General features: G+C 37.4%; 1 protein-coding gene across 2 annotated transcripts; it reads left to right on the top strand.

Moving 5' to 3' along the window:
- The first annotated feature begins 440 nt into the window (after window positions 1-440).
- On the top strand, window positions 441-20,609 carry LOC108983883 (carbon catabolite repressor protein 4 homolog 4). 2 transcript variants are annotated; one of them, XM_035687844.1, is made up of 10 exons: window positions 441-593; window positions 2,483-2,580; window positions 2,902-2,942; window positions 7,202-7,251; window positions 14,343-14,412; window positions 14,588-14,709; window positions 15,274-15,407; window positions 17,558-17,708; window positions 17,790-17,937; window positions 20,056-20,609. In XM_035687844.1, exons 1-10 carry the CDS (start codon window positions 472-474, stop codon window positions 20,362-20,364), a joined length of 1,245 nt encoding a protein of 414 aa, XP_035543737.1. In that variant the 5' UTR covers window positions 441-471; the 3' UTR covers window positions 20,365-20,609. The 2 variants fall into 2 exon arrangements, with proteins under 2 accessions (XP_035543737.1, XP_035543738.1); XM_035687845.1 differs by having other exon boundaries at window positions 513-593; window positions 2,488-2,580.
- The last annotated feature ends 102 nt before the right edge of the window (window positions 20,610-20,711 follow it).

A 20,711-nucleotide genomic window follows, 5' to 3' on the forward strand; every position in this document is an offset into this window, starting at 1 on the left:
TTAAAGTGAGCAGGGGCGAGGGGCGGGGAGGGGCTATCCTGCACCGTATGGTGCGGGTAGCATCCCTACTCTCGGTGGGTATTCTTGGTAGGACTAGCATTTTCCTAAAAAATTATATTATAAGAATATTTTAAATTTATAATATTTTTATTCAATTTTTTATTTCTTATTTATCAAAATACTATAAAATATTTTAATTCAAAATATTTTACTATTATTTACAAAATTTTCGTGAAATTCAGAAAAAGTTAATTTTATAGTATTTATTAATTAAAATCTTTGCATACAATAATAAATATTATAATGTTTTAAAAAAATATTATAAGTTTTTATTTATTTATTTATTTATATTAATTTACTTATCTCTTACCGTACGAACTCTTGTATTAATTATTTAACATATAGCAAAAGGTTATATGTGTCATTAGCAACTCCGACAGACCAAAGTTGAACTCGAGTCCCCAATATCCAATGGAGGCCTTCAAGTTCAACAGCGTACTTCGGAATTTTAGAAGCAGAGGAGAATTAGCTATAGGTGGCAGAATTTCTCCGGGGTTGAAGCCTAACCCGCCTGAGATTTTGTGCTCTTACAGGTAGTAGATTTTTCAGAGATTACCCATTTGGAAAATCTCGTCTTCATCAACATCCACTTATAGTTTTGAGTTCATGCTCTCAACGCATATTCTGGTTGGGCTTTTGATTTTTTCCCCAAATGTTTTTGACGTCTTAGAGGCAACATTTTTATTGGGGCTTCAGTGGAAAAGAAAATTGGGGAAAGAAATGTTGGGCTATGTTCTTCTTAAAGAATCTGTTTCAAAAATCTCCTGTAATGGTTATTTAAAAATAAAAAATTGATACTTAACTGTCTGAATTGTTAGACTACGAGTGTTGTTAGCAATATTAGCGTTAGTATTCGGGGTTCCATTTGGCTAACATGAGAGTGGTGTGGAAAGTTGAAATTTTTTAATCGATCATGTTCTATTGTGCAAGTTTGATCAGTAACAGGTCGGGGGAGGATATAGGAAAAGTGACGAAATAATGCACTATTATATGATTGTTGGACTTTCTCGCTAGGCTGGCGCTGTGTCGCTTAATTCATGATAAATTGATTGGCTAATTTTCTTATTACATATAAAAAAAAACTTGATTGGCTAATGTCCAGCTCTCCTTTGAAGTGTTACGATTGTGTATAAAGAAATTATAAAGGGTTGTATCTCTGCCTTTGTGGACTGGGCAATGACTCAGATAGAGCTTGCTTTTGAAACTCCTAGGGGTTGGCTCAAGTGGTAAAGGCCATGGTCTTGGTAGTATGCTCCTTCTAGGTCCAAGGCTCGAGACCTCTTGGGTGCAAACAATTTCATGAGGCCATTAGACTGGGGAAACTTTCCCTTGAATTACCCGATGTGTACTTGTGGGAAACTCCTTACCAAGGGCTTGTGCACCCCCGGAATTAGTAAGAACTTTATTCTTGGACACCAGGTGCCAATAAAAAAGGTTTTTGAGGCATAACACCGGAAGAATTAGTGGTAGTTTACCTTCGTTGAAATTTGAAAACAATGACTTCTCTATCTGTTATGCCAATCAATTTAGGCATATTTATCAGCCAACTTCTGATAGTGCTGATTTCAGAGCTTTCAGGACATACTTGTAGTTGCAGGGAACCTCTCTTTTATAGCAATCTTAGCTTTCTTGTTTGCTTTTATGGAAATTGTGTAAATTTGTGTTGATATAGTATCCCAAATACAAGATTTTTGGTTGTTGGAGATATGCACAGTGGTGGTTATGTTTGTACTAGTTTTCTAGTCCGGCTTCGTTTGGATTCAGAGTTGATCTCAACTCATCTCATTTAATTATTACAACTTTTCCAAATTCCCACACAAAATATAATAAACAATTCAAAATTTTCAAATCCCAAAATAATAGTAATATTAAAAAATAATATTCTAATAATATTTTATTCAACTTTCATATTTCAATTTTCATATCAACTCATCTCAACTTACTATCTAAACCTAACCTAAGTGTATGAATTATCAGTACAACTATAATGTATTCATTTTGTTTTTATAAGTAACTATAATGTATTCATATACAAAGGAATGACTGTAACTAACAAACTGACGCCAGCTTGTATGCCATGTGGAAAAATAAAAAATACACAGTTCCTAATAGATTGGGGTTTCTTTTCTCTCCCTATCTCTATGGATTTACTGAGTGCTCAAGCAATTGCAATTGTCCTGAAAATGAAATAGCTATTGTTAAAATGTGGTGATAATTTATCTAATGGTTTCTGCAATCAGACAATCTAGGCGTTATAAAAATTGCAGCCATGCTCCAAGGAACCATAACATGAGAAGTGGTAGTTCAGAGTTGTACGAAGTGTAGAAACATGCTCTTCTAGTTATACTGTTGAACTTCTAAAGATGAGAAATCATGTGATATCCTTTTGAGTATGAATTATTTGTGTTTAAACCTATGGCAGAATAGTCTTGAGAAAAATGGGCACAACACCATCACCAATATGCCGGGAATTCATTTCTGTGGAAGGAAGTGATATCTATTCAAGAAGTAGACCTGATGGTATAATTAATTTTTCTCCCTTTCTTTTTGCCTTTATATTTCTTTTATGGACTATTTTTTATAAGCATTTCTTCTATAGATTGTTATGAACATTCCAGCTTTTGTTCACTTTTTTTTGGGCACTAAGTGTGATTGTTTTTCACTCAATGCACCATATTACCACTCTCTCTTTCTCTCTCTCCCTGGTAATTTGTTAGTATGTGATAACTATGTACGATAAACATAATATTTGATGACCGTTTACTATAAATTTAATGACAAGTGAAGTTTTATGATTTCAATTTGTGATTTGATCATGACATCTCTAATGTTATATTTCAGGAATCAGATTCCGTCTTGTCTCATATAATATTTTAGCTCAGGTATGAAGACCAATTACCCAATGTACTTCTATATTCTTTCTTATTCATTACATTCACACATCTTCTTACTAGGTGTGAGAACCTTTTTTTTTATTGGTAAACAACCAGGTGTAAGAACATTCTTTCAGGGGAAAATCAACCAAATATGACTTTGCAATGATATTAAAGAATTTCATCATGGCCTTTGTATGTCTTGGTTGCGAGTGAACCACATTGAGATCTCCTGTGGAACTCCAACCTCTGCCCCTCCTTTTGGACTTCTCCCTTGATTCCAACCACGATTCCTTCTTTTCTCTATCATCATTCAGGTGCATAAACTCCACAAATAACCAAATTCAAGCTATGTTCCACTTTTTGTAATAAACATGATATTATATGGTGACCTTCACCATCAAGTTTTTCCAACACCCTTTTATTCCTCAAAATAATCCTACCGGCAGAGCCAACTACATTGACAATGACCCTTTCCTTTAATGACACCCCCTTTGATGCTAGATGCTAGTCTCTTAGACATAAATTCAATCTTTATTTACTGAAGACAAGCCAAATCAGCTTTCTACTTATGCAACAATATTTCTCACTAGTGACTTAGGGCATGTTTGGGCAATGAGATGAAATGAGATGATAATTCTGTGAATAGTAGTGAAATGGTTTGAGTTAAGATGTTTTATTGAGTTTTGTGAAATGAGAGAGAAAAAATTGAATAAAAATATTATAAAGTTAAAATATTCTTATAATATAATTTTTTAATATAATTTTTGTTTTGAAATTTGAAAAAGTTGTATTGTTTTTTGTTTTTGTTTAGAAGTTTGGGAAAGTTGTAGTAATTAGGTAATGATTAGATGGAAAAGTTGAAGATTTGAAATTGAAAATTGTTTGTATTTGAGTGATGTTTGGGAAGGAAATTTTGAGATGAGATGAAATCATCTCACTTCCCAAACAAGCCCTTATTCCTAGGATCCATAATTCCCTGGATATTTCAAGGCATAATTCGAAGCTGTATTTTTTTTAAAGTGCAAAAATCTGTCGCCTTGTTATTTTCCCCTTGGCTCCTTAAGCCGAATCTCTTCACATCATAGTTAAACAAAGGAGTTTAAATTCCATAGTGTCCTAACAGCCCTAACTGAATGTCCAATATTGTGTTATTCAGAACATGGCTTCTCATTATCCTTCCATCTGTTTCTAATGTGATGGTGGAGCGTTAAATTGTTCACCTGAGCTTGTTTTGGTTCTGATTTTCAGCCAATTACTTTTTGGTTTATTTTATTTAAGTTTTTTAGAAGGGTCATTTGATAGTCAAATGAGTCAATTAAATATCAATAGTAAAGTCTATTCAATGATTAGGGCAACAATAGGGTTTTGTTCTAGCTATAAGTAGATCTTAAGATTGTAAGCTATCATTTTTGTTTATTCCATCAGAAATAAAAGAGCAGAGAAATTCGAGTCCCAAAAAACCGTAGAATCCTTGTTCCCTCCTTTAATCTTTATGCTTGTGTTTTTTATTTCTTTCAACTTTGTATTGAGTTATTGGCCACTGGGAATTCTTTGCAATAGGATATATGATTAGTTTAGTCATTATATTTGGCATTGAAGCAGATTTCGGTCCATGCCCATGGCTGCTCATGGTGAAGGAAGATATGGAGGAGTAGGTTTACAATCTCAAATCATAGAGATAAGAGAAATGAGGCATACTGTTGAGTAGGTTTGGGCTGTTCAAGCTATCTAGTGATGTGAACATGTGGCCCCTTGGAAGGGTTAATCAAAAGGCAACCGCAATCCCTACAAGATGTGGTCTTGAGGATGAGGAGACCAATCCTTATGAAGATGTAAGTCCATTACATGGATGTGCGTTTTTTAGAAGAGCTGAAATGGCATCTTGGATTGGAGGAGAGATTAGTGAGAGATCTTGATTGGATTGGAGGTGGAGATTGCTGGATTTTATGGTGATACACATGCTGAAGATTTTTTGGATTGGGAATCTGACATTGAATACAATTTTGAGCATATACAAATTTCAGATGTATGAAAGGTGCAGTTTGTGAAGTTTATAATAACGAGGGGCTGCTCTTCAATGGTTGAAGAGAATTAAGCAGTATGATTGTCAAGGTACGACAGAAATCTGCACATGGGGACCATATGATAACAAAGATGAGAAAACAGTTTTGGTTGGCTGACTATATGATGTATTTTTTCCAACAATTTCATTTGCTGCAACACAAGTTGACTGTAACGCCCCAATGGAAGGCCCAAACCACATGGCCTATACCATAATGGGATGTAACTAGATATGGGGTTGACTGACTGGAGAAAGGGATGGAAGTTGCTAGAATTAGTGTTTCGAATCCTAAAGGCAGCAACTCTACTTTCCGTTATTACATTGTGGAGAAGAGACCACATCTTGTTTATGTCTACAAGGAAGAAATCATTTGGCTGAAGGCAAGGAGGTAGAAGAAGAGACAGAGCCTGCATTTGGTAATTATGGTGATGAAGGGCAGTAAATGGATGTGCTATGAACTTGTTTAGAGATTTTGGTGGTTAGAAGAATTTTAACAGTAGCTAAATTTGGGCAACACTCAGCATTTGTGGCATTGAAGTTTTTTTTTTTTTTTTTTCCGCACACGTGTACTAAATGGTGGAGCTGTGAAAATATCATCTCCAAGGAAGCAGTTGGAAGAAAAAAGCTTCCTATAGATAAGCATCCACATCCATAAAATGTTGCTTGATTTTAGATATGTCATAAACTTCCTGTTACAATTCTTTGTTTGGTATAATCCATATTAGAAAATAAATATGATGACGAGGCTTGTTCTGATCTTGTCCCATTCGATGCATGCCATATTTTACTTCAAAGACTGATTATTTGATCACGACTCATTCATTTAGCCAAAGATAAGACCTATACTTTATAAGAGGGATGGAAAAGTCTCACAGCTAGACCATTCGAGAAGGCAAGCCTAGAAGTGGGTGTAGTGTATACGCTAGTTGGTAGAATTAAAGAGAGCAAATAGTTACCACCAAGGGTGTTGGCTTGGTGTCAAGATGCTTACTCCCATGTAGTTTGGTAGCTGAGAGGTCATGGGTTTGGGTCTCCATGGGTATGGTTAGTGATTTTGAAAGCACTGAGCAAACTTAAGTGCAAATTCTACGGAAAGCCTAGGCTGAAATTGCGAAGTGCACGCGTGTGCCTTTATTGAAGTAAAGATCACATAAAAAAAAAAGAAGTATAATAGTAAAATTTCCTTAAAATACAATAAAAAAGGTTAAAAAAAGATAGTTATATATTTTTCCTTTTGACCAAGTTTTTAGAGTATCATTTCCGACTTGCTCATATAGAAGACAAATGAAGCGAACAAATCAATATTAACAATTGTCAACAACAACTTTACTGTACACCATTTTTTTGATTTATTGGAATTTTAATTTTTTTGATTTATTTTAGAGATAAATAATAAGAGCAAAAAGAGAAAGAACAAGGAATAGGATATTTGATAGGGTTGGTATTTGTTAGATTAGATGCCTTTTGAAGTTTGAGAGAGAGGGAAAGCGTGTTAGTGTTTTCCAAAGTTGACCTAAGAAGTGGTTATCCCCAAATTATACGACCTGATTTAGAGTAACTTTAGATGTTAAATATCCTCCAATATGCCAATTTGTTGACAAAAAACTCATTAGTTTTTTTCTGGTCAGTAAATACGAATTGTATTAAAAAAGGCGAAGCCAAGTACACGGGACAAATACGAGAGCAACACCTATGCATGGGTGTCTAAAGATAGAAGGAAATCATGTATATTCATGCCATTAAAGTCTATTACAATCGACCAATGGAATAAAGTTTGAAGAAAAAAATTCTAAGCTCGTTCATTGTCCGTTCACGATCCTCAAAGCTGCGACCATTCCTCTCCATCCATATGCACCACCATAGACAGATTGATATCATCTTCCACATCGTTGCAATTTGAGGGTTACCCCGGAGGCCTTGTCAGCTGGCCAAAAATTCAACAACCCTTCATGGCATCACCCAATGGAGCCCCTCTCTAGCAAAGATATCATTCTACAAACTCATAGCCACGTCACAATGCAATAATAGGTGATCCACCGACCAAAAACTCGGTAGTTATGTGCTTATTGTTACTATCCGTTCTAGTTTTGTATGTATAAACTTGCATCAATAATGCTGGGGCTTCCTACAGGTTAGTTTCTAGAAAGTGAAAGCCTTTACACTTTTTAGGATTATTTTAATTTTTTCCTCCCTTTTGGTGTAGGTCTATGTGAAGAGTTCTTTGTTTCCACACTCTCCATCTCCTTGTCTCAGGTGAATTTTTAAAAATAACATTTTGTTGTTCCTAGAATTTTCTTTTCCTTCCTACTAACAGTTTCCATTCTTTGTGGGTGCATCCAATTTGATATATTAATGGGATAAGAGAGTGCCTAGTATTCTATTGTTTGTTATCCTCTTTTCTTTTCTTAGTTGAAATATTATTTTGATGACAAGGAATCTTAGAGACCATGTAAATGCCACGTCTTTTTACTTCGTTAAATCCCGGACCCTTGTAATGTGTTCCCATTACTTGGATCAGCTAATTTCTGCACCAAACATGGATCAGCTAATTTATCAGCTTTTCACTGATGGGTTTCACCGATGGGGTATGGGCCGCATGGCCCCTAGAAGTTGTTTGTACCCATGGATTTGAACCTTAGACCTAGATGGAGTATACCACCAAGACCAAAGCCCTTACCACTTGAGCCAACCCCTAGGGGGTTGAAGAAATTATTAGAAATTAGAACAAGTATAAAAATGAGTAACAACACATAGTAGAGACTGGTACAATTCAATCAAAACTTTTATTCGTTTGGGTTTGATTGTGTCATAGATCTAAAACTTGAGTGAGGTTTATTGTTGTGAATTGTATTGCTGATGTGACCATATATAAGAAACGGTTGGTACAGCTAGTCCATGAGCAGCCAACCATCGTAACAACCGGATACATTCCATCATGGTCATTGGGGCCTCTCCTAAAAAGGCCAACTAAATTCATCTCGATTCTCCTTGTTACGAAGTATAAAATTTGCCAGTTCTTACTGGAATTCCTTGCCAACTCTCTGTAACATACTTGCCTTTAAATGTCGAAAGATGACGAAGGGGGATATATGTATTTGTGAACTACGAAGAGTTGGGATTTGTTTTTCATGTAAATATAACTTGAAAATGCATTTTTGCTTGAAGAGATGTGGTAAGTCGGTACTCTACATATTCCTAATAACATGCTATTTTTCTCTGTAAATTCTTCACTTTTTCCCCTTGCATTGTACAAAATGTTTAGAATTTTGTTGCAATTTGGTGAAGAAGAACAGGGAATTATATCTTACAGTTTTGTATTTGGTCATTGAATACAAACCAGGCTATTCACTTTGATTTTCTGCTGATATTTACTATTTTTAAGATGTATGTATGGTTGTTGCAAGATCCATGTGTTGTGGAAAGTCTTTTACATTTGAATTCTTTAGGCTTGTAAAAATATATGGAAACATACCCTGTTAACTGATCTGTTTTCATACTCTGTTAACTGATCTGTTTTCGTATACTTTATATATCAAGAAAACAATGGCCCTGAATTATGTAAATTACTCCCATGAGAGAAAAAAAACTCCAATAATATAAAAAGTTCTAATTTTATTTTTTAATTTATTCTCCCAAGGTTTGTAGAAACAGTACTTCCGCTCAAGCTTCCTAAAACCATTTGTGATGTCAACTAGCAGTCGCGATATCTGATGAACAACATAAAAGTTTTCAGTCTGCCATGATGGCATAAATCTACAATGACAAACCTTAACTTTATTAGTTGGATGTCTGTACTCTGTCAAGGAGGACTTCTGCAAGTTATGATTATCTCCCTTCTTCTTGAAACTTCGTTTTCAAGAAATCACATTGCCACTTCTAAAATGTCTCAAAATATCTTCTCGAGCAAATAATATGCAATCCTATCCAACTTAACCATTCTTTTAAAGAAGTCTGATTATACTTGTAGTAACCATCATTATAGTTTGGCCCTCACATGGGGTTATTCTTCTGAAAATATGGCATCTAAAACACTTAGAAGAAGAATAACCCCACCATCTTCGAGTAACCTGCCATACTTGTAGTAACCACCACCATCTCCTCTGATCATCTTCGAGTAACCTGCCATATCTGTGGATGGTAAATCTTTTGAAAATATGGCATCAAGTGGTGAACCAGATTTTGTGGGTGGCTCGGAATTGGTTCTGCTTCCCAATGACAGTGTTGGTGAGGAGGGGGCCGCTCTAACTCCTCTGTGTACACTTTCCCCCAGCTCTAATTATGGGAGTTGCTCGTCAAATTGGGTTTTCAAGAAGGTAGAGGAGCTACAAGCTGTTATTGGGGTCTCTTTCGGAGGTTACGAAGAACAATTTATGGCCCTTCTCGTGGCAATGGAAGCTAGCTGTTCGAAATCAGCCACAAAGCGGGATAGTTAACTTAAACGGTTAACTTGTTCCATCAACTACGATGTTAAGGAAGGGAGTGGTGGAAGGGATAGATCGAAAGGGAGGGGCAATCTAAGTTTTTATGAAGCTTAAGATTTTATCATGGAACGTACGGGGGCTCAATGGTAGCAATAAATGCCTTCGTATCAAATCAGATATGGTATGTTTTCAAGAAACAAAGTTGTGTTTCATTGATAGAAGAATTGTGCGTAGTATATGGGGATGCTTGTATGTGGGTTGGTCTTATTTGGCCTCTTTGGGAGTCTCAGGTGGAGTGTTACTAATGTGGGATAAAAGAGTGGTTGAGGCGATTGAGGAGTGTGTTGGAGAGTTCTCGGTTTCGACTTTATTAAAAAATGTGAGTGACGGATGGGAATGGGTATTTGTAGGGTCCTATGGTCCTAACATGGACAGGGGTAGGAGAAGGTTGTGGGAGGAGTTGGCAGGTCTGTACTCCTTATGGGATGTGCTGTGGTGCATGGGGGTGATTTCAACACTACTCGCTTTCCTAGTGAACGATCAGGGTATCATCGGAATACTATGGCCATGGAGGAATTCTCCGAGTTCATCTTTGATCTAGACCTTATGGACCTTCCCCTGGTGGGGGGCGAGTACACATGATCAAACGGTCGGGATTGGTTGAAATTAGATAGATTCCTTATCTCTTCTTCATGGGATCCCCACTATCCGGAAGTAAGTCAGAAAATGTTAGCTTGAGTCAGTTCAGATCATTTTTCCATTCTCTTAGATTGTGTAGGCATCCACAGGGGTCGCTGGTACTTCAAGTTTGAGAACATGTGGCTAACAGTGAATGGGTTTGTAGAGATGGTGCATGCTTGGTGGGCATCGTATCAGTTTAGTGACACTCCAAGTTTCATTCTCGCAGGTAAGCCAAAGGCACTAAAACAAGATATGAAGAAGTGGAACTTGGAAGTTTTTGGTCGCATTGACAATCAAAAGTCTACATTGTTGGAGGAATTGCAGGAGCTAGAAGCTTGATGCCTTGTCCTTTGAGGCAATTGATTTGCAGAGTGAGAGTGTTTTGGAGAGACCTTTTGTTGAAGAAGTGATTTTCAAGGTCATCTCTGGTATGGCTAAGGATAAACCTCTGGGTCCAGATGGTTTCTCAATGGGTTTCTTTCAAACTTGTTGGGATGTTGTGAAAGGTGATGTCTTACAGGTGTTTAGTGAATTTCACGCTTTTCAAAAGTTTGAAAAATCCCTTAACGTGACATTCATTGCTCTCATTCCCAAGAAACACGAGGCTTCGATTATTGGTGACTTTCGTCCAATAAGTTTGGTTAGTAGTGTTTATAAGATTATTTCGAAAGTTCCTGCTTACCGGCTTAGTCCAGTATTATCTCCAAGTCTCAGAATGCTTTTATTCGTGGGAGACATTCTTGATTCGGTGCTCATTGCAAATGAGAACTTAGATTATAGATTGCGGGATGGAGGTCTAGGTATTCTTTGCAATCTTGACATGGAGAAGACTTATGATTATGTGAATTGAGAATTCCTCTTGTACCTGCTTGAGAGGTGTGGCTTTGGGGATAGGTGGATTTCATGGATGCGACATTGTATTTCAACCGCCTGCTTCTCAGTTCTAGTTAACGGCACTCCTAATGGTTTTTTTGATAGTACGAGGGGCTTGTGGTAGGGAGATCCTTTATCTCCTCTTCTATTTGTTATAGTTATGAAGACGTTAAGTAGGATGGTGCAGGCTACTATTGGTGGGGGTTTTTTATCTGGTTTTCAGGTGGGAAATGACTCTGATGGCCCTATTATCATCTCACACCTTTTTGCAGATGACACTTTGGTATTTTGTGAAGCGGATAATAGCCAGGTCCAAACTCTACAAGCATTGTTACTTTGCTTTGAAGCAGTGTTAGGGCTCAAGGTGAACTTTGGCAAGTCTAAGATGGTTCCGGTGGGTGAGGTCCCTAATATCCTCAGTTTAGCAAGTCTTCTGGATTTCAAGGTGTCCCCTTTCCCAATGAAATATCTGGGCCTTCCGTTGGGAGCAACTTTCAAGAATAAAGCTATATGGGATGGAGTGGTGGAGAAGATAGAGAAAATGTTGGCTGGATGGAAAATGGTGTATTTATCAAAAGGGGGTCGTCTCACTCTTATCAAGAGCATCCTCACTAACCTCCCCACTTATTTGTTATCTCTATTTCCTATGCCTGCAGGGGTGGTGAATAGGATTGAGAAATTTTTTAGGGCGTTCTTATGGGGAGGCATAGGGGAGGAGAAGAAATTTAATTTAGTTAGTTGGAAGACAGTATGTGCTCCAGTTGTGTATGGGGGGTTGGGTGTGTGTAACTTGAGAACCTTTAATAAAGCGCTATTGGGGAAATGACTTTGGAAATATCACTTGGAGGGGTGATTATTGTGAAAGGAAATTATAGACGCTAGATATGGTATTGCTTGGGGTGGATGGTGTTCCAACGAAGTGAGAGGGGGGTATGGAGTGGGTTTATGGAAGTTTATAAGGAAGGCGTGTACATGCTTTGAAAATCATATTCGCTTTGTAGTCAGTGAGGGCAACCGAATCAGTTTTTGGTGGGACGTGTGGTGTGAAGATCATGCATTGGAAAGGGTTTTTCCGGCTTTATATCGTATTGCAGCTAATAGGGAGGCTTCAGTGGCGGATGTGTGGTTATTTTCTCATGGTTCGCATCAATGGAATATTCTGTTTAATAGGGATTTTCATGACTGAAATTATCTATGGTTTTAGACTTTTTCAGCCTATTACATTCCTTGGGGACTCCTATGGCACAACATGATAGCTTGAAGTGGAGATCTAATAATCACAAGAAATGTACAGTTAAGGCGTATTATAACTTTTTGACAACACATGATCATACTTCGTTCCCTTGGAAGAACATTTGGAGGTCTCGTGTGCCTTCTAAAGTTGCTTTTTTAATTTGGAATGCCGCTCTTGGGAAGATTTTGACCACGGACAACCTAAGGAAGAAATGATGTGTAGTGATGGATTGGTGCTACATGTGTAAAAAGAATGTAGAATTGGTGGATCATCTCTTACTACATTGTGACGTAAGATGGGTGTTGTGGGATGAGGTCTTTCGAAGGGTTGATGTTGCTTGGGTAATGCCTATGAGGGTGGTGGATTTGATGGGTTGTTGGAGGAAGTTGCAGGGCTATCATCAAGTGGCAGCAGTTTGGAAGATGATTCCGTTGTGTATCATGTGGTATATTTGGACGGAAATGAATGTGCCCTGTTTTGATTCAAAACAAGGAACGCACAATGGTGGAGCTGAAGAATTTTTTTCTCATTACTTTATTGCTATGGTTTTCCGCTATTGTATTAAACAGGAATAATGTTCATGATTTCTTGTTTTTAATTCATCGCTCGTAGAATGTATCTAGGTGTTCTTTTGTATACTTCTTGTGTACATGAGTTATGCCTATTTCATTCATATCAATAATATTTATCTCTTACTTATATATAAAAAAAAAAGATGGCATTGAGTAGCATGTGTGGCTAGATTCTGACATCTGGGACCTTTTTTTTTTTTTAAAGAAAAGGAGGGCGGCACCTCCGTTTATTGAAAAAATCCCACTCAAGCGGAGGAAAACCATGTACAACGACAAGGAAAAAAACAACGCCTAACAATCCAACTACGACTAATGACGAATATAAGGGATGCCCCATCTATCCGTACGTACAAGTCCACGAAGTCTCCCTGGACCAAAACCATCTCCTAGGAAGTCCATAACACGTCCTTTAGCCAAAACATCCGTGACCATATTAGCCTCTCTAAAACTATGATGAACTCGAACATTAAGAGAAGAAAAGAGACCCATAGCTTCTTTCCAAAAATCTCATAAATACCAATAATTGCAGATCCCAGAAAGAAACCAACCCACCACTACATTCGAATTTGATTCCACTAAAACATCCCTTAGACCAAGATGATTACACAGCCACAACCCATCTAAAAATGCCCGACATTCCACAACAGTATTTGTACCATGTCCATAAGGATGCGCAAACCCCGCAACCACACGTCCCTAAGCATCAAGAATGACACCACCCCCACCCGATGCACCCGGATTCCCACAGGAGCCTCCATCAACATTTAATTTAAACAAACCTTGGCCAGGCCGAGACCACACAACAAGCTTAGGAGGCTTTGAGACAACGGCACAATGGGGCAATTTAAATCCCTTAGAATGACATGCTCATTGGATCCCAATTTTTTGAACTTCCGCAAAGTAATGGAAATTTGCACAATGAAATCTTTCACCATAAGAACTATCCCCCTCCAGTCAAAAACCACTTCTTCCATCCGAGCTGCACAACGAGCACCCCAAAGCGCCTAGGAAATAATAATGGGAATAACCTCACGTAGCCATCCAACTTGTGAGGACGAAGACGCATGAAGCCACCATAAATTAACTACTCCCTTCCAGCCACGAACCTGGGGTAGGCGCACCCCAAAAACACCTGCAAAATAATCCCACACCTTCCTTGCCCTTACCCCATCACACAAAACATGATCCAACGTTTCAATCCGAGGAGTATCACACAACAATTGCACTTCGAGGCCCTCTGAATACCAACATGACGAATTGCCTCATCAACATGAATGGCATTTTGTCTAGCTCTCGAACACAGAAATGACATTTTCTTTGGTGACATCTGGGACTTAATCTTACTTTTATGTGTAACTTTTTTAGTCATTAATTTTTCTTTCTGACTTTTCAATGATGGGAAAGTCAGCTGGCGGTTAATAGCCTAGAGAGGCATGGAATGTCTGTAAATTGGAAGTATACTTTCTTTTGCATCCTTGCATATTTTATTTTTTCCATTGCTGGAGGTTTATTGACATTAGAGTGAGTGAATAAGTTTGTATATGTTACTTGTGCTCATTACAGGTGGAAAGCTCGTTCACATTCAATTTTATCTGTTCTCAAGAACTTTGGAGCTGATTTTCTCTGTCTTCAGGTTTTTTATTACTTGTTGTCTCCATTTTACTTTCCACTTCACACAAAATAAAAATCGAATGTTTTGTGAATGCTTTCTAGTTTTGAATATCCTTAACATTTATCATCCTTCATCCTATACATAAATATATAAATGAATGTCATTGTTGAGATTTGTGTATTACTAACCGTACCAGGAAGTTGACGAGTATGATAGCTTTTACAAAGGACATATGGAAAGTCTTGGTTATTCTAGTATTTATGTCCAGAGAAGCGGGCAGAAGCGTGATGGATGTGGAATTTTTTATAAGCCAGACAGGTATTCAAACTTCCTCTTTCTTGTTTCAAAATAGATGAGCAGCAGTAGCTTTAGATTCATATGGACCCCAAGTTCATACTTGAAAGAGCAATCTAACGAGGATGGCTTCACAAATATTAAAATAGATTTTAGCTTGCTGAAAAAGGCCATAGTCTGTAAAAGGTCAATTGGCTGCATTTCATTCCCGAATGTGTATCACAGTTATCATGTCTCTTCTCACAGCTTTTATACATTTTTTTTTTATCTCATTTTGTGCAGCCTTCAAGCTGAATTATTAATAACAAATTGTAAAGGAAGCTTCCTAACCATTGTCCAATGTAAGCATGTCCTTGGTATCATTGGCAAAGGGCTTTTCCACTCTTTGTTAGAGGATGCAATAAAATGATGCTTCAAACAAAAACATGTATATTTGTCCATTCTAAGGTCATGTGGAAGTTGAAGAAGTTTGTTCAAATGTTTGACATGTCTTGGAAAATCTTGCGGTCACAAATTCATTTTCTCATAATGCTGTCAATCTATTTCAGATGTCCATCTTCTTTAAGTATATCTGTGCTATTAATTCAGTGCAGAGTTGGTTTTGGAGGAGAACATAGAATACAATGATCTTGTAAATTCAGTTCAAGATGGAGATGTTTTAGGTGATGATGAACATGATGACGTGCTTACTAAAGGAAATAGGGAAGCTGAACCAAAAAATGGTAATTTTGTTTTGCTCTGTTATATATACCTCATTTTCTTTTGTAACTAGTTTGGGTTGGCATACTCATCTTTTCTTTTGTCCATGTTTACCAATATCATACAGTAATTATTTTATGATTTGCTTTACTTCAGAAAGGCAAAATGATTTTGTAACACCCCAATGGAAGACTCAAACCACATGGCCTATACTCCAAAAGGACTAGTCAATGATACAATTGGAGCCTCATTGGAACCTTATAAAGAGCAAAAACTTCTCATTCCTAAGCAACGTGAGATCTAATACGTCACCTACCCTTATCCTTATCATATGGGGTATCACAATCTCCCCCCCTTAAATTCCCCAATCTGTCGTAGGTGGCATGGCTCAAGTCCCACATTTCTAGTTAAACATTTATAACGCCCCATTGAAGGGGGGGGGGGGGGTTAGATGTTATCATTATCATTACTGCATCCTAAAAAGAGAAGAAGATTATAAAGCATTTTATCCCATGTTAAACATGCAAATTCAAGATCTAGGATCCAAGACTTTCTCCATTTAAAATTTGAAACTGAGTTGAAAACTGGGGGAGAATGATGGATAGTGTAATGGATAATAAAAGAGTTCGCTGAAAGAAGTGAATACTCTTTGCCAATCAGTTAAATTTCTGGGCAGTTGCAAATTGAAATTTTGGCAGTTAGTCCTGCAGTAGTCACGCATCTTTGTACATGTAAAATAAGGGTAGAATTTGCTTGGTTAGGGTAGGATTTGATGGTCGACCCATAAGTAATTTGTAATTCGGCCCAGCAACTTGTTACCTGGCTTCTGGACTCTGTTTGCATGTAATATGTGTTAGGTTGGATAAGTTTGGTGGATATTTTAGATTTACTTTTTGGTCAAGTATGTTGACTTGGACAAACATGGCTGTTAGCAGCCTATTCAAGTTTTGTTGTAACTTTTATTTTATTTGACTAAAAGATGGAAAAACCAGTTCTTTTGCTTTATCTGTGATTTGTTCTGTTGGGTCTGACGTGAAAGAACCCCTTGTTGTGATGTACAGGGATTGATATAGTTTCTTTTGTTTAAGAGTATTTAAATAAGGGAAAGAATGTTTCTTTTTTTTTTTTAACTTGTCAGAAAAAAGGGAAATGGTTTTTAAGAAAAATCACACCTTTTCTACTCATTCACTTCCCGCTCAAATACGGATGGGTTTGGGGAAAATGAAAATGTTTTAATGAATGAAATTCATTCATAAAATGAACCCCAATATTCAATAGAGGGATGTAGTTTGAAAAACGAAAATATACCTAATTCTTTGCTTTCATCCCATTAACTAAACAATGGACGATCAATTTCTGAACTTTCCTTCTTGAGCACCCAATGGGCAGGTTATGCATTCCCTATCCTTTTACCTTTCCCTGTGCACTAGTCTAGGGCTTTTGATTCATTTTCTCCACAAACTCACAAAAGTAATGTTGGTTTGAGTATTCCATTTAGGTCACGGCGAAATCTGTTGATATAATTTCATGGTAAAAGGAGCTGAGGATCGACCTCCTTGTGTTGGTATGCCCCTATTGACAGTCGATAGTTGGTTGTTGGTAGAGGGGTTTCTGATAACCAAACCAGCAAGGAGTCGCTTCTTCTCCTAGCAAAGCTAGATGCTGCTGCCATATTGGTAGAGGTGTGAGGGATTCGGGGGGACTAACCTTTCTGAGGAGAGAGGAATTGAGAGTTCTAGATTTTAGGTGTAGAAGACTAATCTATGAAACTTTCATGGCAATCTAACGTTAAAATCTACAGACCCAACCTACTGACTGCTATATATATACCCAACCCAACTGACACAAACCCATGCCTGACCCCTCTATGCTGCAACTCTCCCCTCCCTAATTGACTGACTGAAGAGGGAGGGAGGGAGGGAGGGGGGTGGCCGTGGGGGGTCTTGCCAGTCAGGTTGGATTGACCAGAACCCCTAATGGTAGCGAGCATAGTTCTTTGAAAACTTGTTTCAGTTGCTGCTTTTTTCCTTATTATTTTTTGTTCAGATTTTTCATTTGTACTTTTCCTTGGATGACAGCTCTCACCGTAGAACCTCAGAAGGTTGCTGATTACTGATTATAATCTGATTAGCAAACATGGTATGCTGGCAGCTTATATCAAATTATATTTCAGGTTCAGCATTAAAGAAAGCCGTGGATGAGCGTGGAGATCCCGATGATCCTCGTGTGAGACTCAAACGCGATTGTGTTGGAATTATGGCTGCATTCAAGCTCAAAGATCCTCCACATCATGTTGTTGTTGTGGCAAACACACACCTGTACTGGTAAAGTTGCTTATCTTCTATTAGCATGTTCTATTTTATTCATTTGACCAGTTGAAGTAATTATGATGTTTTCTGCTGCAGGGATCCTGAATGGGCTGATGTCAAGCTTGCACAAGCTAAATATCTTTTATCACGCTTGGCTCAATTTAAGGAACTAGTATCCAACAGACTTGAATATATACCTTCAGTAATAGTGGCTGGTGACTTTAATTCAACTCCTGGGGATAAGGTTTGTAAGATTATTTTTTTTGTCCCTTGATTTATCTGGTTTCCTCTTCAGCTAGCCCATGATTTTTTTTTTTTTTACAATTTTTCTTTTTCTGAGTGTTCTTTTTAAGTTTACTTTTTTGGTATAGATAAAGACTTCTTCGACTTTGATCTTATGATCTTAGTCCTAGCCATTACGTTTAGTAACCACTAAACTTCCTACCACAAGTGGTCAAAAAGTCAGTCACCGAGTTGGGCATAACCCAACACGCCCCAAATATCAATATTATGAGCAACAGAACAATGTAATATATGGTCCCGCGGTTGTCCATCTTTTTTTACACACATAGGAAAAACAAAAATTTTGTTTACAGAAATTATCAGCTTCAATTGACTTTAATCGGCTGACTTTTTATGATTTTCTTGTATCTAGATAGGTTGACTTCTTGGATACATCATATGTACCTGGTGCACCTTTTGCTTTTTAATGAAGTTTTATTACTTGTAAAAAAAACTCTCCGCCATTATGTGGTCCACACAACAAATGAAAGTGTATCCATCCATCAAAATTCAATCTTTTCAAACTGTAATTAATTCTTAAACTAGCCGTTTCTTCTAAAATCCTTGGTCCTAAATCCACAAATTGTCCTAATCTTGAACCTGCAACAAGCACATGTAAACATCTTTCTCTATCCTATATCGCTAGGTCTCCTGTCTGCAGTTTCTGCATAAATCCAAATCCTCTACAGAAGCCTGCTGCCTCTGTTTACACTTTTTCCTACCTAGAGTTCATGTGGATTCAGCAATTGGAAAATTTGTGAAAAATTTTGGGTTGCTTTCTCTCACTTTAAGCCAAACAGCTTTGGATTCCTTCACCAATCATTTGCTTTAACAGGGAAGTTCTATTCATGTCCAAGTTTGGCTTCTTTCCTGATCTTTTGTGGATAAAACCTATCCCTCTATAACAAAGCTCCAGATTTGATCTAACTTTTTCCCTTCTGCACCAAAACCTGCCAAACACCTCGTTCCACTTTTCTTTATAATTTTTCAGAGAATTAAGTTTACTCCCAAGGAGTTAATTGGTGTCCTACATGATAAAAATATTCAATCACTTGTTCACTGGATCCACCAAACCATCCACCTTCTACCACACATTCTCAAATAGAAAAGATGCTTATCCTTTCTGCAAGACATGACATTCCACCAGCACAATTTAGCAATTAGGAGGATGAGGAAGTCTACAGTAGGCAACATTTGATGAGTGTTCCTCTTAGTCTTGGAATGCATCGTTAGGTAAACAGTCCTATTAGTCTCCCAAATTGGACAGAGAATTTAAATTTTTGGGATAGTTTGCAATGTCATATTACCAAACATATATATCACCCTCCTAGAAGTGGCTAGATCCAAGAAAAATAAAAATCAGGAATCAGCGGTTGTAGTTGCAATTCCATAACAGCCACTCCATCCTTCTAAAAATATGACCCCTTACAAAATCTCCTTGTAAACATCATGGAAACGCCCAAGAGTCTTTCATCTAAGATAAGTCAACTACAAATTTCTTCTCTTTAGGTCATCATCTTGTCCTTCAATTCCCGTAAAGCACCTGGGAAACCAGCCTACACTGTTTTGAATATACAAGAAGTTAAAACCTCCAGACATATTCCATCTCCACAAGCACACACAGATCACAAGTATTAATCTGAAACGCATGCCTAAATGTTTCTATTGGAAATTGGGGTTTTATATTGGCCCATAACCTTGCCGGAATGTACTCAGAAATCAAAACTCCTGTATCATACTCATACATTGGCCTCGTCACTTTCACAATCTTTCTCATTAGGATCAGTTTATCATACCCCCAGACCTTTGTTGTGATAACACTTACATTCAAAACTTACCAATTATAATGCCATAAGAAAAAGAAAGTGGTTACTTTTTTCAGCTTTGTAAGCTATCAAGCTTAAACAGAAGCTGAACATTGTAAAATGAGCTTGGTTGCGACCTATGTGCAAGCAGTTCACAAGTAGCTTCTCTGTTTCCTGGGATCATAGAGTGTTTGTGCCCTAGGTATCATGTCTTTATAAATACGTAGACATTTATACTGGGGAGTTATAGCAATGCTTTAACCTTTGTGTTGCAGGTTTACCAGTACCTGATTTCAGGCAACTCTTCATTGGCACCAGGGGTGGAATGTTTAGAAGACATTCCTATTCCGTTGTGCAGTGTCTATGCTTTTACTAAAGGAGAACCACAGTTTACAAACTGCACTCCTGGCTTCACTGGTACACTTGATTATATATTCTTTTCTCCAAATGATAACATCAAACCGGTCAGTTTTCTGGAGCTTCCGGACCCAGACTCACCTGATGTTGCTGACGGATTACCAAACTATAGTCACCCTAGTGATCATCTTCCAATTGGTGCTGAGTTTGAAATTACCAGGGAATAAGTTTTCATGGTGCATTCCTGAAGAAAGATACAGAGCATGACCAAGAGGACTTGAAAAACTAGTTAGCAGGTTCTATTTTTTATAAAGAATTTTTTCTTTAATTGATTACTAGCCTTGATAATTTATTTGTGATGACCTTCTAGACTGTAATAAGCAAATTGATTTGTGATAGTTAAGGACAGATTATTGATCCATTTTTTTAAAAATCTATTGAGGCAAGGAATTTTTATCCCATTTTGTAGACTTGTCTGGTGTTTTATCTCAAAAGCATGAGATTTTAATGTTGCTTAGTGTTTTGCACGTGTATTGAAACATGGGTGGTTGGATTTTTAGAGATGGAAAATAAT

Source organism: Juglans regia, chromosome 2 (assembly GCF_001411555.2).
Source record: "Juglans regia cultivar Chandler chromosome 2, Walnut 2.0, whole genome shotgun sequence".
Lineage (NCBI taxonomy): Eukaryota > Viridiplantae > Streptophyta > Magnoliopsida > Fagales > Juglandaceae > Juglans > Juglans regia.